Consider the following 12,625-nt stretch of genomic DNA (forward strand, 5'->3'; position numbering starts at 1 on the left):
AGAGGCGTTCAACATGACACTTGGAACACAATACATGACAGGAAAACATAGGAGAACATATGTATGTCTGTTATTCAGTAATAGCATATACTGGTGGCACATATTCACACTGTGACATTTGAGGTAAACAGTGATCTATCATTCGTCGTCTTTGTAAAATCAGCCAGTCTGAGCCAACAGTTATTCCTGTTATCAGGGGGGGGGGGGGGAAACAACTCTCACAGAAGACAGAGAGGAAGGGGACAAGTTTCCTCAGAGTAAACAGAGTGACGTGAGCTTTGCTGCGTCTCAATGTGCTGGTGTCCTGAAACTAATGCAGGCAGCAAAATTACTACTTTCATTTCAAGAAGATTTCAATGTACAGGACAAATAGGAGATTAGTGTTTCTTGTTTAGCCTAAAAACAATTGATGAATCCCCCCATTCAAACACATTTATCACTAAATAGCTCCGATGCACCTTGCACTCCTGGATCCAACTTGTTGTTTCTTTGAATGACCAAGAACGAGTGTTGGCCAAATCCTATTCTGTTATATAAACACGCACCTTTGACATTTCTCTAACCCTAACGCTGATAATAATGATACATCTATTATTCTGATGATAATAATAATAATAATAATAATAATGTGTTTATGATAGAAATGTGTTTATTTCAATTGCATCAATCAAATTTGTGTTTTCTTTGGGCCTCCATACAACCATTGTTGTACAACCCTTTAATGGACAGGCTTCTCATTGGTTAAGGGGGGGGGGTCGGGGGGGTAAAGGACCACCTAGACCTGTAACACGGCCACATTCTCTCAGATGAACTCTTTACAGCCTAATGAAAGTGTAATGCTGCACACAGGCAGCTCCACACAAACACATGTATAATTCACAGAGACAGAGAGACTGTAGTTGATGTACAGCCCCCCCCTCAGCCGCAGTGCGAAGCACACACAGAGCGTGGGGGCCATAAACAGCTCTCTGGTTCCACCCAGCTGGTAAATAACGCTCAGTGAGCCGTGCAGTAATAACAGGATTACCATGTCTGCCCTTTGTGTGTTTCTGCAAATGCCATTCAACATATACACAAACTAGACCCTCCAGAAAAACGCGGGCAAAAATCCTTGATTATGCGGGCTAAATTCCCTGATTATGCGATTAAAAATGCGGGGTTTTTATGTGGTTTTATGCGGTGAAATTGCGGGAAGTTGCGAAATATGCGGAAAGTTGCGAAATACGCTAAATATGCGGTAGAAAAGAATAACAATCTTTTAAAATATTGGGCTGTCTTATTTATTCTCTCTCACACACAACCTGCCACTAACGTTAAACCCCTTTACTATTCAATTAAACACATTCAATGTTTATTTATTGTAAAAGCAATTGGGCTATTTTAATCTCACACACCCCCCCCCCCGACACACACACACACACACACACACACACACACACACACACACACACACACACACACACTTCTCCGCCTCATTCTGTTTTCATTTACTCCTTCGTTATCTGACCAGCTTCAATCTTTGAGGCTACTCACTTCGTTTCTTGTAGCCCTCGAAAGGGTTTTGGAGGTTGATGCCTAGGTGAACGTCAGTTGTTTGGCTTTCGTGTCCGCAGCAGCAGAAAGCATTTTCGAATGTTTGAATTAATCAAAGTGGGTCGTCACTGTCGATTTTCTCTTATGCTCCAACACACAGTTGCACGGGGTGCAGAATAGTTTCCCCCCACTTTTTGCCCGGTCTTTAGTAGAAATGTTCGTCGGTAAATGAGATGGATTAGATTTTTTCATCTTGGTGTTTTCTCTATCGTGTGAGCTCCACACGTTCACTCTATACAGTGTTCTTTACATTCTGTGATGCGCGAGCTGATGACGTCACGTCAAGACGAGTTAACTTTTTTTTTTCTCAACTTTGTGTGGAAAAATGCAGGGATTATGCGGCCTTTTAATAAATATGCGGCCATTTAAAAATATGCGCCATTTTGCTGATTATGCGGTAAATTCTGCGATCGCAGAATCGTGTTTTTCTGGAGGGTCTAACAAACCTTCTCCAGATGCAGGTTCATCCATCGGGTGAAGGTCCTCTTCTGAACCAGCTCCCTCTCAACTGCAATACAAAGAGAAACATATTTCAGTCTTTTGGAAGCCACAGTAACATCAGAGTCTGAGGAAGAAGTCAGATATTACTAAATGCAAGAAAAACACACACACACACACACGCACACACGCACACGCACGCACGCACACGCACACGCACACACACACACACACACACACACCAACAGACATGTTTATGTGTTGATTTTCAGGACATCTAAATAAATAGGACATGACCTATTTCAGCTTATAATTATTGTATTTAAAAGACACACTAAAGCCGCAGCATTCTCCAAACGTCCCACATAAAAGAGCCTGTAGCCAAGATGAGGTGTAAGCATGCACTAAAACAGTGTTGTCAAATTTAAATGTATGGGGGGAAAAAGTCAATTTACAGTTTAAACTCTCCAAGAACAATTTGTTTGTTTTTGCCATTGACCAATTAAACCAATAGATGATGTGAATAACACAAAACGTATGTTTTTTAAATAATTTTGCTGTGAACTTTGAGATAATGCCAATTAGCTAAACATAATCATGCTAATATGCGAAACTAAAAGGCTAAAGGTACATATTATGTAGCACTTCATTTCAGACTCCAGTTTACAGCTTCCTGCCTACGACCTGCCTAACGGCCCGTCTACACTACAGGCATCGAAAAATGCTTTCAACGCTTCGCCCATTCACTTGAATGGGGTGACGTAGAAGATTTGTAATCTTCGCCGAACTGCATTGTGGGGAGCATGGCATGGCTTTGCAAGCATCACGAGCATCTATCGGCATCAAAAGTTGAACAATGTTCAACTTTTGAGGCTCGATGCTTGGCATCAGCCAATCAAATCCAGTTTATGCAAATCCCGCCAGTGCAAGCGCAGCCAATCAAACCGCGTGCAAGCTGGGAGAGCCAGACCGCAGTTTATTTCCTCATATTCCAAACGAGATATTACGGTAGCAAATCACCCGGTTCTTTACGACCAGAACTATTTACCGGGATACAAACCAGAGGAACCAGGCATGGAGGGAGGTGGCAGAGACAGTGGGTGAAACTGGTAGGTTTTTCGCCTGTTTGGAGAGTTTATATCCAGTTTACTTCGTTTTAACATTGCTATTGCTTTGTATGTCGGGGGCGGGAGATTCATGTGATTGGTTGTTGGTCGCGTTGCTCGCAAAAAATCGCCAAGCTTCAGACACGCCCAGCTTCAAGATTTTTTGATGCCTGTAGTGTAGACGGGCCGTAAGACCAGTATAGAGGAATGTTAAGCCCTCCCACTATTTTCCAAGAGGGCGTTGCCAGATTTTCAATTTCAGGTTTTAACCAGGAGATGGCGCTTCATTCACAAATACAGAAAGACAAGTTTCATGGACTTTCAGTTGTGTTTTGAAGAGCATTTGAACACATCAATATTTTAGATACTATACTAAAGTATATCTAATCTTGTAATTCAATAATATATAGTCTTTATATATTAAATAATCATAATAATAATGTAAATGTTTACATTACACTTCTTTATTTGTTATGCTCATACTTTTAACTTTACAATCGTTTGCTTTAATATGCAGTATATTTTTTGTATATTTTTGTGTTTGCTTCCTCCTGCTCCCTTTCGGACACATACTGTATGATTTATTATTATTATTAATATGAAAATATTATTAAGATAAGATGTTACTTTATTGTATTGATTGAACATTTTAGTTTAGAATGTGCTGTCTGTCCCACGATAATTCGGAAAGCTGCTCACAGGTCACATTCCGACCATCATTTAAAACAATAGGTGCTTTCACACCGTCGATTTGTATAGAGGGAGCTCTGTGGCTGAATGGCCAGCGATTAGGTGTGGCGCATTTATCATAGGTGATCAGAGCTAACTGCCTGCCGTCAGATTTCATTTAAAAAACAGATCTGATTTTAAGACTATTTCTGCACTCATAAAGAATGATAAGAATAAGAATAATACGTATTGAACTGGTTTAATTAATTAGTGAGTTTATTTAACACTAGAACCGCCAATCGGGTCAATTTGTGTGATGTGTGTTGTGTGTGTGCAATGTAACTTTTTTTCAATAAAATATTAAAGTCTCCCAGTCCGTGACTTTTCCTGAAAGTGTGTTATGTAGCACCCTATGTTGTTAAAAATTGCATTCTAATAGCGGGATTTGACGGGTTTAGGTAGGCCTATACAAAAACCTCTAGCGGTTCTAGTGTTAAGGTAAGTACAGTAGAAGCCCTTTTTTATCAGTAACGAATTTAGCAGTTGAACATAAAAGTCAACTAACTGAGGGTCACTTGCAATGACAGTGTTGTGTCTACTGTAAGCTTGTCACTCAGAGTAACCGACAGTTAATTTAGCTGCTGGAGAAGAAAGATCAGGGGGGAGGGAGCTGTGGTTGATGGGCCATTAGTTGTGTAAATACACAGCTGAGAGCTGCCGTTTCATTCAGACTGTTTAAAAAACGGTAATAACGGGCTATTTTTCAAGACCGCTACGCTTTGGGATCCTGATCTGCCGACGAGGCTCCATTAAAATATACATATTTGTTGTGAATTACTGAGTTTAGGCACGTTAATAACGTTTTAATGAAGTTGAATACAGTATATATTTGTCAGTGATTTCATGTCATTTCATGTAGATCTGCAATAAAAATATGTTTGGGGTATGGGGGGGTCTGGGACCCGGAGTCATCTGCGGCCGTGAGCTGTTATGTGCCATCATGACACGCATGGTGTTCTTTTTTTATATATGATAATGAAGTGCGAGCTGTGTGCTCGAGTCTTCCTGCCTGTCGGCTCTGCTCTCATGGATGTATAATAAGGCTCTGCTGCTCCGAGATGATGGTCTTGCTTCAGCAGCTACATTACCTACGGGTGCGTTCGTTAATATTAACTGCACGTCCGGAGTCACTGTGGCACGGACTGGACCGCTGGTGAACAGCTGTTAGAACGGGCCGTTCAGGTGTTCAGAGCAGAGCTCCCTGTCGGAGCGGCAGAGCGTGATGTGAACTGAAAAGTTTTTCTGTGGCAATATTATTTAAGGAATCGTTGAGCTAGCTAGCTAGCATATATTGTCACTATCTGCTAACGTTAGCTTTAGCCTTCTATTTCTAATAGTTTTTTCATAGGCTATAAACAGAGGTGGTAAAAGTGTATATATATATATATATATATATATATATATATATATATATATATATATATATATATATTCTACCACGGGTAGAATTGTAAGTTACTTTTCACAACAAGTCAGTATCCCTCCGCGTCTGAGAAAAACAGTATACCGTTGGGCTGAAAAGCTTCATACTGGAACAAGAAAGCAGCGGAGAAGTAACGGGGCAGAAGCTGGGCAGAAGCCCTCCTTTTTGACGCAGCGGTTCAGACATAGACATAAAACGGCAAAACATATTCAGTGTGCAGTTCCTTTGGCATTAGGGCAGGGATATCTAGATACTTTTGAAGGTTTAACATAATGAATTGTGCTACTTTTAAAGCAAGCAACGATGTTTTCAAATCTGTAATCAAAGAGGTCCGCAAAAACGCTATCGACCAATCAGATTGCTTGATTTGACTTGTCAGTTTTATAAATATATTTAAATTTCTTCCGTTACGAAACAAACTTACAAAGCATAAAATGGAAACATTTAAGATTAACTTCGACCTCCGGGGGGGTCTTACTATAGTATGTAGGAGTGGATTGAGCAGTTCCTATCTCCAGAAAAAAAAGCACCTAAACTACGACATGCAGAGCTCCGTGAAGAGCAGGTAGACCAACTGGAAAAGTAGCACCATTCAAAAGCTTTCTGATGCGGGTCTTGAAACAAAGCAGAGAAATTATGACCGTTAGTGGCCACAGGTGCGAAAGCTCTCTCCAGAGCTACTGGAAGCCCAATCTCGGGGACCGAAGAAAGTGGAGCAATATTCTCGCCACGCCAAGCAACAGCCTCGAACAACCTCAACCAATACAAGTGACCACGTAAGCCATGCTACTGATGCTGGACAGTATTTCAGTGGATGCACAATAAACAGCAACATACACATTCATGTAAATAAACAGCCCAATAATGGATCAACGCTCTCTGTCTAATATGTTCGCTTGCTGTTAGTGTTGTTGCATAGCGTCGGGCCGAACCACGCCCCTTAGCTGTGATATAATGAGCATATACCACGGCCTGTCGTGAGCAATTGCTTAAATATATATTGTACTTGAGCAAAAGTAGAAGCACTCAGATCTTGTACTAGAATAAAAGTAGAAGTACTCAGATCTTGTACTTGAGTAAAAGTAGAAGCACTCAGGTCTTGTACTTGAGTAAAAGTAGAAGCACACAGATCTTGTAGAGTAAAAGTAGAAGTACTCAGGTCTTGTACTTGAGAACAAGTAGAAGTACTCAGGTCTTGTACTTGAGTAAAAGTAGAAGTACTCAGATCTTGTACTTGAGTAAACGTAGAAGTACCAGAGTGTAGGAATACTCTGTTACAGTAAAAGTCCTGCATTCACCTTGATCTAACATGCCAGAGGCTGTTCACCTTGTTCCTGAAGTGAAAGTAGAAAAATATTCTCATCAAAATATAGTGAAAGTAGCGACAGTAAAAGTAGTCATTGTGCAGATTGGTCCATTTCAGAATAATATATATGATATGTTTTATAATGATTGATCATTAAAGTGTTCTCAAAGCTGGTAAAGGTGCAGCTAGTTTGAATGACTTTGTATACTGCAGGGTAGCTTGTGGATTTACTCCAGGTGGAACTAAAGTCTGATTTAACAATTGATTATATTTCACATCATTCATCCACATCTGTAAAGTAACTAAAGGTATTAAATACATGGAGTGGAGTAGAAGTACACCATGTACCTCTGAACTGTAGTGGAGTAGAAGAACAAAGTAGCAAAACATTGAAATACTTAAATAAAGTACAAGTATCTCAAAATTGTGCCAAAGTATAGTACTTGTTGAGTTTATGAACGTAGTTACTTTACACCATGTGGCTATAAAGATAGAAAGACTCAGCCTTGTACAGAGGCATGAAAATACACTTTCAAAATGCTCAACAGTGCTGCCAAAATTATAAACTGACTGTTACACAATTAAAATAAATGCTTTTATATATTTCTATTAGATGTGACTCTTTGGCGTTTCTGTTATTATTAACACTGCTGCTTTAGTTGTTCTGACTGCTGAAATCCTCTGTTATTCCTCATTTTAAAGCCGATATTCCGTGGGGTGGGGGAGTCGGGGGCTCGGATCCTTGTCACCTTTTTCATACGGATGAGTTTGCATCCCAAAGCCTCAGTCACCTTAATTCATGTAATAAAAACATCTCAGGTCAGTAACACTCAAAGCTAAATCTGCAATACCATGTTCAGCTATGTTACTATTTATAATGTTATTGTTGTTACATCCGAAGATGTACATATTGGAATGATTTCTTAAATTACAGTAGGCTATTTTTTACAATGTGTGTTGGAAGGATTTATTAAATTACAATGAATATTATCATTGTTGAAGGCTTTTAGAGCAGGATGAACTATAAGCCTGAATTACATAACCTTTTATACCTAAAAACATAAAAGCCACAATAAATAAATCACAATTATTGTAGTTATTTTTACCTCTCGTATTGCTTTCAACCCACCAGCTTTTATGGTGTTGTTACGTCAATAACTGTAAGCTTGTCACATACAGTCGATGGTCACTCAGAGTAACCTACAGTTAATTTAGCTGCTGGAGAAGAAAGATCAGGGGGGGAGGGGGGAGAGAGCTGCCGTTTCATTCACACTGTTTAAAAAACGGTAACAACGGACTATTTTTCTTAGCGGATGCATGTCAATTTAAATCAATACAACTATTTTTTAAATCAATAAAAACATTTTCTAAATCCATAAAAGCATTTAAATTAATATTGGGATTCATGTCGTTACTTTGTTGAGAATGTGGCCATGTAATAAGCGGGATAATTTGCAGCGACTTGTTCCTTATGGGGAAAATAACACCCGTCATGAAGACCAAGATCCCTCCGCTGCGCGTTGGGATTCTGATCTGCCGACGAGGCTCCATTAAAATATAAATATTTTTTGTGAATTACTGAATTTAGGCACGTTAATAACGTTTTAATTAAGTTGAATACAGTATATTCATATGTGTCAGTGATTTCATGTCAATTCGGCGAACATAAACATAAATGATCGTGGTGAAGATGATGATTAAATTAGGATTAAAAATCGAGAGCCGGGCTGCATTTCCTCCCGTTCGTTTTTTTCGACTAAACAACATTATTTTGTTAAATAACAACATGGTGATGTTTTGTAAATGATTACATGTCTCTTATTTAGCACAGAGTATGATATCCGTGACATATGGATCTTAACAAAGTTCCGCTGTACATCCAGCATACTGTATCTGACTTTATTTCACATGAGCTCCAGTGTGGAACCCCACTGCACCCCCTGGTGAATCAATGATCCATTGCAGCTGGCTTCATTATAATTACATTTATCTATCACGGGGGCGGTCTCAAGTCAAGCTGGAGGTTTTCCCTTGAGCGAGGGCAGATCACGTACCAATCACGGCCCTCGCGTTTCAAACTGTCTGAAATGAATCGCTACATCTGTAGTATACCCTATTAGCATCACCCTGCATGTCAGCAAGCTGATGTTAGCATCTAGCTATGACCTGTAGACTGAGTTTCCAAGATGACGCCTGTATCGGCTCGCCGCTCCCTCAGCTCTCTGCCTTTAGCAATCCTACTTTTGTTTTATGTATGTCAGAATGTCTCTGCTCTGCTCTGCTATGATCGCCAAGCCCTCCTCCACCTCAGACCCTCATTGGAGTGTACTGCTGCCCAAACCTACATCTGGCAACCATAACTCGTCCCCCTCCCCTCTACTGTCTGATATTCCAAACTACCTGCGCCAGTTCGCCTGCATCCTGCCTCGCCGAAAGCGCTTTAGACGTCGGGGAAAGCGTGGTGGTGCACTGGTCCATCTTAAGGCATACCTGACGGCTTCTTCTGGGACTTATCCACGCCTCGGATGTCATGGCCCTCCCGCTGCACGCCATGGGAGGGATCGATGGATTCGCCCTGTCTTTCCGGAGCTATGTCCTCTGCTGGGCCCGCTGGCAGCTCTTCCTGTCCGTCCGACTGCTCCCGGCCCGCGCGGCGTTCAACATCTTCGTCTGTTGAGACGCACTACACCTTCGGCCGGCCCGGAGCAAAAACTTTGCATGGCTTTGCTAAATGCTAGGTCGATAGCAAACAAAACATTCCTGCTAAATGACTTCTTCACTTTTCGTGATCTGGATTTTATTTTCTGATGGAGAGTATACACCGTTCTCTGAACTTCTTCCTCCTGACTGTACATTCTTCATGGTGAAATATGATCGTGTTTTGATTTGCGGAGACTTCAATGTCCATGTGTGTTGCGAGTCCAAACCTCTGGCTAGGGATTTTTTAAATCTCCTCGATTCATTCAGTCTCATTCATTCCGTAGCTGGCCCAACACACGAAAAAGGACACACTTTAGATTTAGTATTATCATTTGGACTGTCTGTATCTGTGGATGAAATCTGTGTAACAACGCGTATCTCAGACCATTTACCGGTTCTGTTTACAACCTCGATCCCTTCCGCAGGAGTCGAATCACGTGCTCCTGCGCGTCGTCTGCGTTCGATTAACCCCTGGACTGCCTCACAATTTTCTGATGTTTTTAATGTTTCCCTGATCTGTAAATTAGATGTGAACTGTGCTTTTAATGCTGATGAGCTTATCTCCATGTTTGACTCGACATGTACACTAATTTTGGATTCTTTTGCTTCTTTTACGCTTAGACGCACCAAAGTTCTCTCAGAGCCTTGGCTAAATGACTGTACTTGTGCCCTCAGACGCGCTTGCAGGCGCGCAGAGAGAAAATGGAAAAAGGATAAACTCCATGTCTCCTTAGAAATCCTTCGTGCTTGTCTTTCCGACTACCAGACGGCAGTCAAAGCAGCCAAAACAGAGCACATTTCTCTGTTAATCTCCAAAAACAGCCATAAACCTCAGGTTCTTTTTAATGTCCTCAACTCGATCATTAATCCCTTTGATGCTTCTCCAATTGTGCCATCGACTACTCTCTGTGATAAGTTCCTTACATTTTTTATCGAAAAAGTATCTGCTCTTAGGCTAGCCCACACTAGTGCTACCCCAGATCCTGCTCCTTTCCTGTGCCCTGCTGTCCTCAACCACTTTGAGCCTGTATCCCTCTCTTCTCTCTTGGATGTGGTCAAGCACCTGCGGCCGACAAACTGCAGCTCAGATAGCATTCCCTCTCGCCTTCTCAGAGATGTTTTTAATTCAGTTGGAGCAAGTATTTTATTACTATTAAATACCTCTCTTGGCTCAGGATGTGTCCCAGCTGCCTTCAAACATGCCGTGGTAAAGCCACTAAAAATCTCGACCCTTCCATTCTCGCTAATTTTAGGCCCATCTCCCAGCTACCTTTTTTATCCAAAGTTCTGGAGCGAGTAGTCTATGCCCAGCTGCAGTCTTTTTTAACCACGCATGGAATCCATGAAAAGTTTCAGTCTGGCTTTAAACCCATGCACAGCACTGAAACAGCCCTTTTAAGAGTTTTTAATGATCTGCTCCTAGCCGCTGACTCAGGTAGCCCAGCTGTCCTGGTGTTGTTAGACCTGACAGCTGCCTTTGACACTCTGGACCATAGCATCCTGTTGTCACGGCTTGAACAGTCCGCTGGCATCACAGGCTCTGCCCTTGCTTGGTTCAGGTCCTACCTGACAGACCCTAGCTTTTCAGTGCAGCTGGGTGCCTTCTCCTCTGCCAAAGCCCCTCTTACCTGTGGGGTTCCCCAAGGCTCGATTCTGGGCCCCATCCTTTTTCTACTTTACATACTGCCCCTGGGTTCAATCCTTACAAAACACAATGTCCGCTTCCATTGTTATGCAGATGATGTACAAATCTATCTGCCTCTCAATTCCAATGCAAACTCTTTACAGATATTGATGGACTGCTTGACAGAGGTCAAATCCTGGCTGAGCCAAAATGTCCTCAACCTAAACGAGAGTAAGACTGAGGTCATCTTTTTTGGACCCCAACCTCCAGCCTCCCCAGTTGATACTCTGGGCTCCCTCAAAAAAAACATCCTCCCCTCTGTCAAGAACCTTGGAGTGACCTTTGATAGCACTTCTAAATTTGATAAACAGGTCAGCAGCGTAGTTCAAACCTGCTTTTTTAAAATACGACTATTGGCTAAGACCAAGTCGTTTTTATCTTTTAAAAACTTGGAAAGGGTTATCACCGCCTTTGTAACCACAAGGTTGGATTACTGCAACGGTCTGTATGTGGGTATGGACCAGGCCTCAATTAAACGCCTGCAGCTAGTGCAGAACGCCGCTGCACGTCTTCTTACTGGCCACAAAAAGCGTGACCACATTACCCCAATTCTGGCCTCACTGCACTGGCTTCCAATTCGGTTCCGAATTGATTTTAAACTCCTTTTATTTGTTTTTAAAGCAGTAAATGGGCTGGCTCCGGCCTATATAGCTGAACTCCTCCAGCGCTACACCCCAGCCAGAGCCTTAAGGTCTGCTGACCAGCTACTGCTGGTAGTGCCCCAGACCAGGCTCAAAACCCGAGGGCACCGAGCCTTCGCAGCAGCTGGTCCCAGGCTCTGGAACACTCTGCCCCTCCATATGAGGTCGGCCCAGACAAAACTAAAGACTCACTTCTTCTCCCTGGCATTCTAGTCCGAGCAGAGTATGACTACGGACAATTCCCTGTGTGGATTTTTATATTTGTTGTGGTAATTTATTGTCTTCTGTTCTTTGCGAATGTAGTAATGTGTTATTTATTATTTGCATGTACAGCACTTTGGTCTCGACCAAAAATCGTTTTAAAATGTGCTTTATAAATAAAACCTGATTTGATTTGATTTGATCTAGCTAGGGGTGTGTCAGCTGTAAAAGGGATTGTAAAAGTTATGGCACCAGATGTCATTAGACATGTTTTAAATGCATTGCAGATGTAGCGATTCATTTCAGACAGTTTGAAACGCGAGGGCCGTGATTGGTACGTGATCTGTCCTCGCTCAAGGGAAAACCTCCAGCTTGACTTGAGACCGCCCCCGTGATAGATAAATGTAATTATAATGAAGCCAGCTGCAATGGATCATTGATACACCAGGGGGTGCAGTGGGGTTCCACACTGGAGCTCATGTGAAATAAAGTCAGATACAGTATGCTGGATGTACAGCGCAACTTTGTTAAGATCCATATGTCACGGATATCATACTCTGTGCTAAATAAGAGACATGTAATCATTTACAAAACATCACCATGTTGTTATCGAATAAAATAATGTTGTTTAGTTGAAAAAAACAAATGGGAGGAAATGCAGCCCGGCTCTCGATTTTTAATCCTAATTTAATCATCATCTTCACCACGATCATTTATGTTTATGTTCGCCGAATTGACATGAAATCACTGACACATATGAATATACTGTATTCAACTTCATTAAAACGTTATTAACGTTCCTAA

At 41.6% G+C, this 12,625-nt stretch overlaps 1 protein-coding gene across 5 annotated transcripts in view; it reads right to left on the reverse strand.

Annotated features, from left to right (window-relative positions):
- clmna (calmin a) overlaps positions 1–12,625 on the reverse strand; it is a 107,821-nt gene that overhangs the window by 46,724 nt on the left and 48,472 nt on the right. For 4 of the 5 annotated variants that reach the window (XM_079640284.1, XM_079640285.1, XM_079640283.1 and 1 more), the window contains exon 2: positions 2,040–2,101. In XM_079640284.1, the coding sequence (XP_079496410.1) occupies positions 2,040–2,101 (62 nt within the window). Of the gene's footprint in view, positions 1–1,533; positions 1,856–2,039; positions 2,102–12,625 lie in introns of those variants that run through there. The other variant, XM_079640287.1, reaches the window with a different exon arrangement.

Source organism: Notothenia rossii (genome assembly GCF_949606895.1).
Source record: "Notothenia rossii genome assembly, chromosome: 7".
Classification (NCBI taxonomy): domain Eukaryota; kingdom Metazoa; phylum Chordata; class Actinopteri; order Perciformes; family Nototheniidae; genus Notothenia; species Notothenia rossii.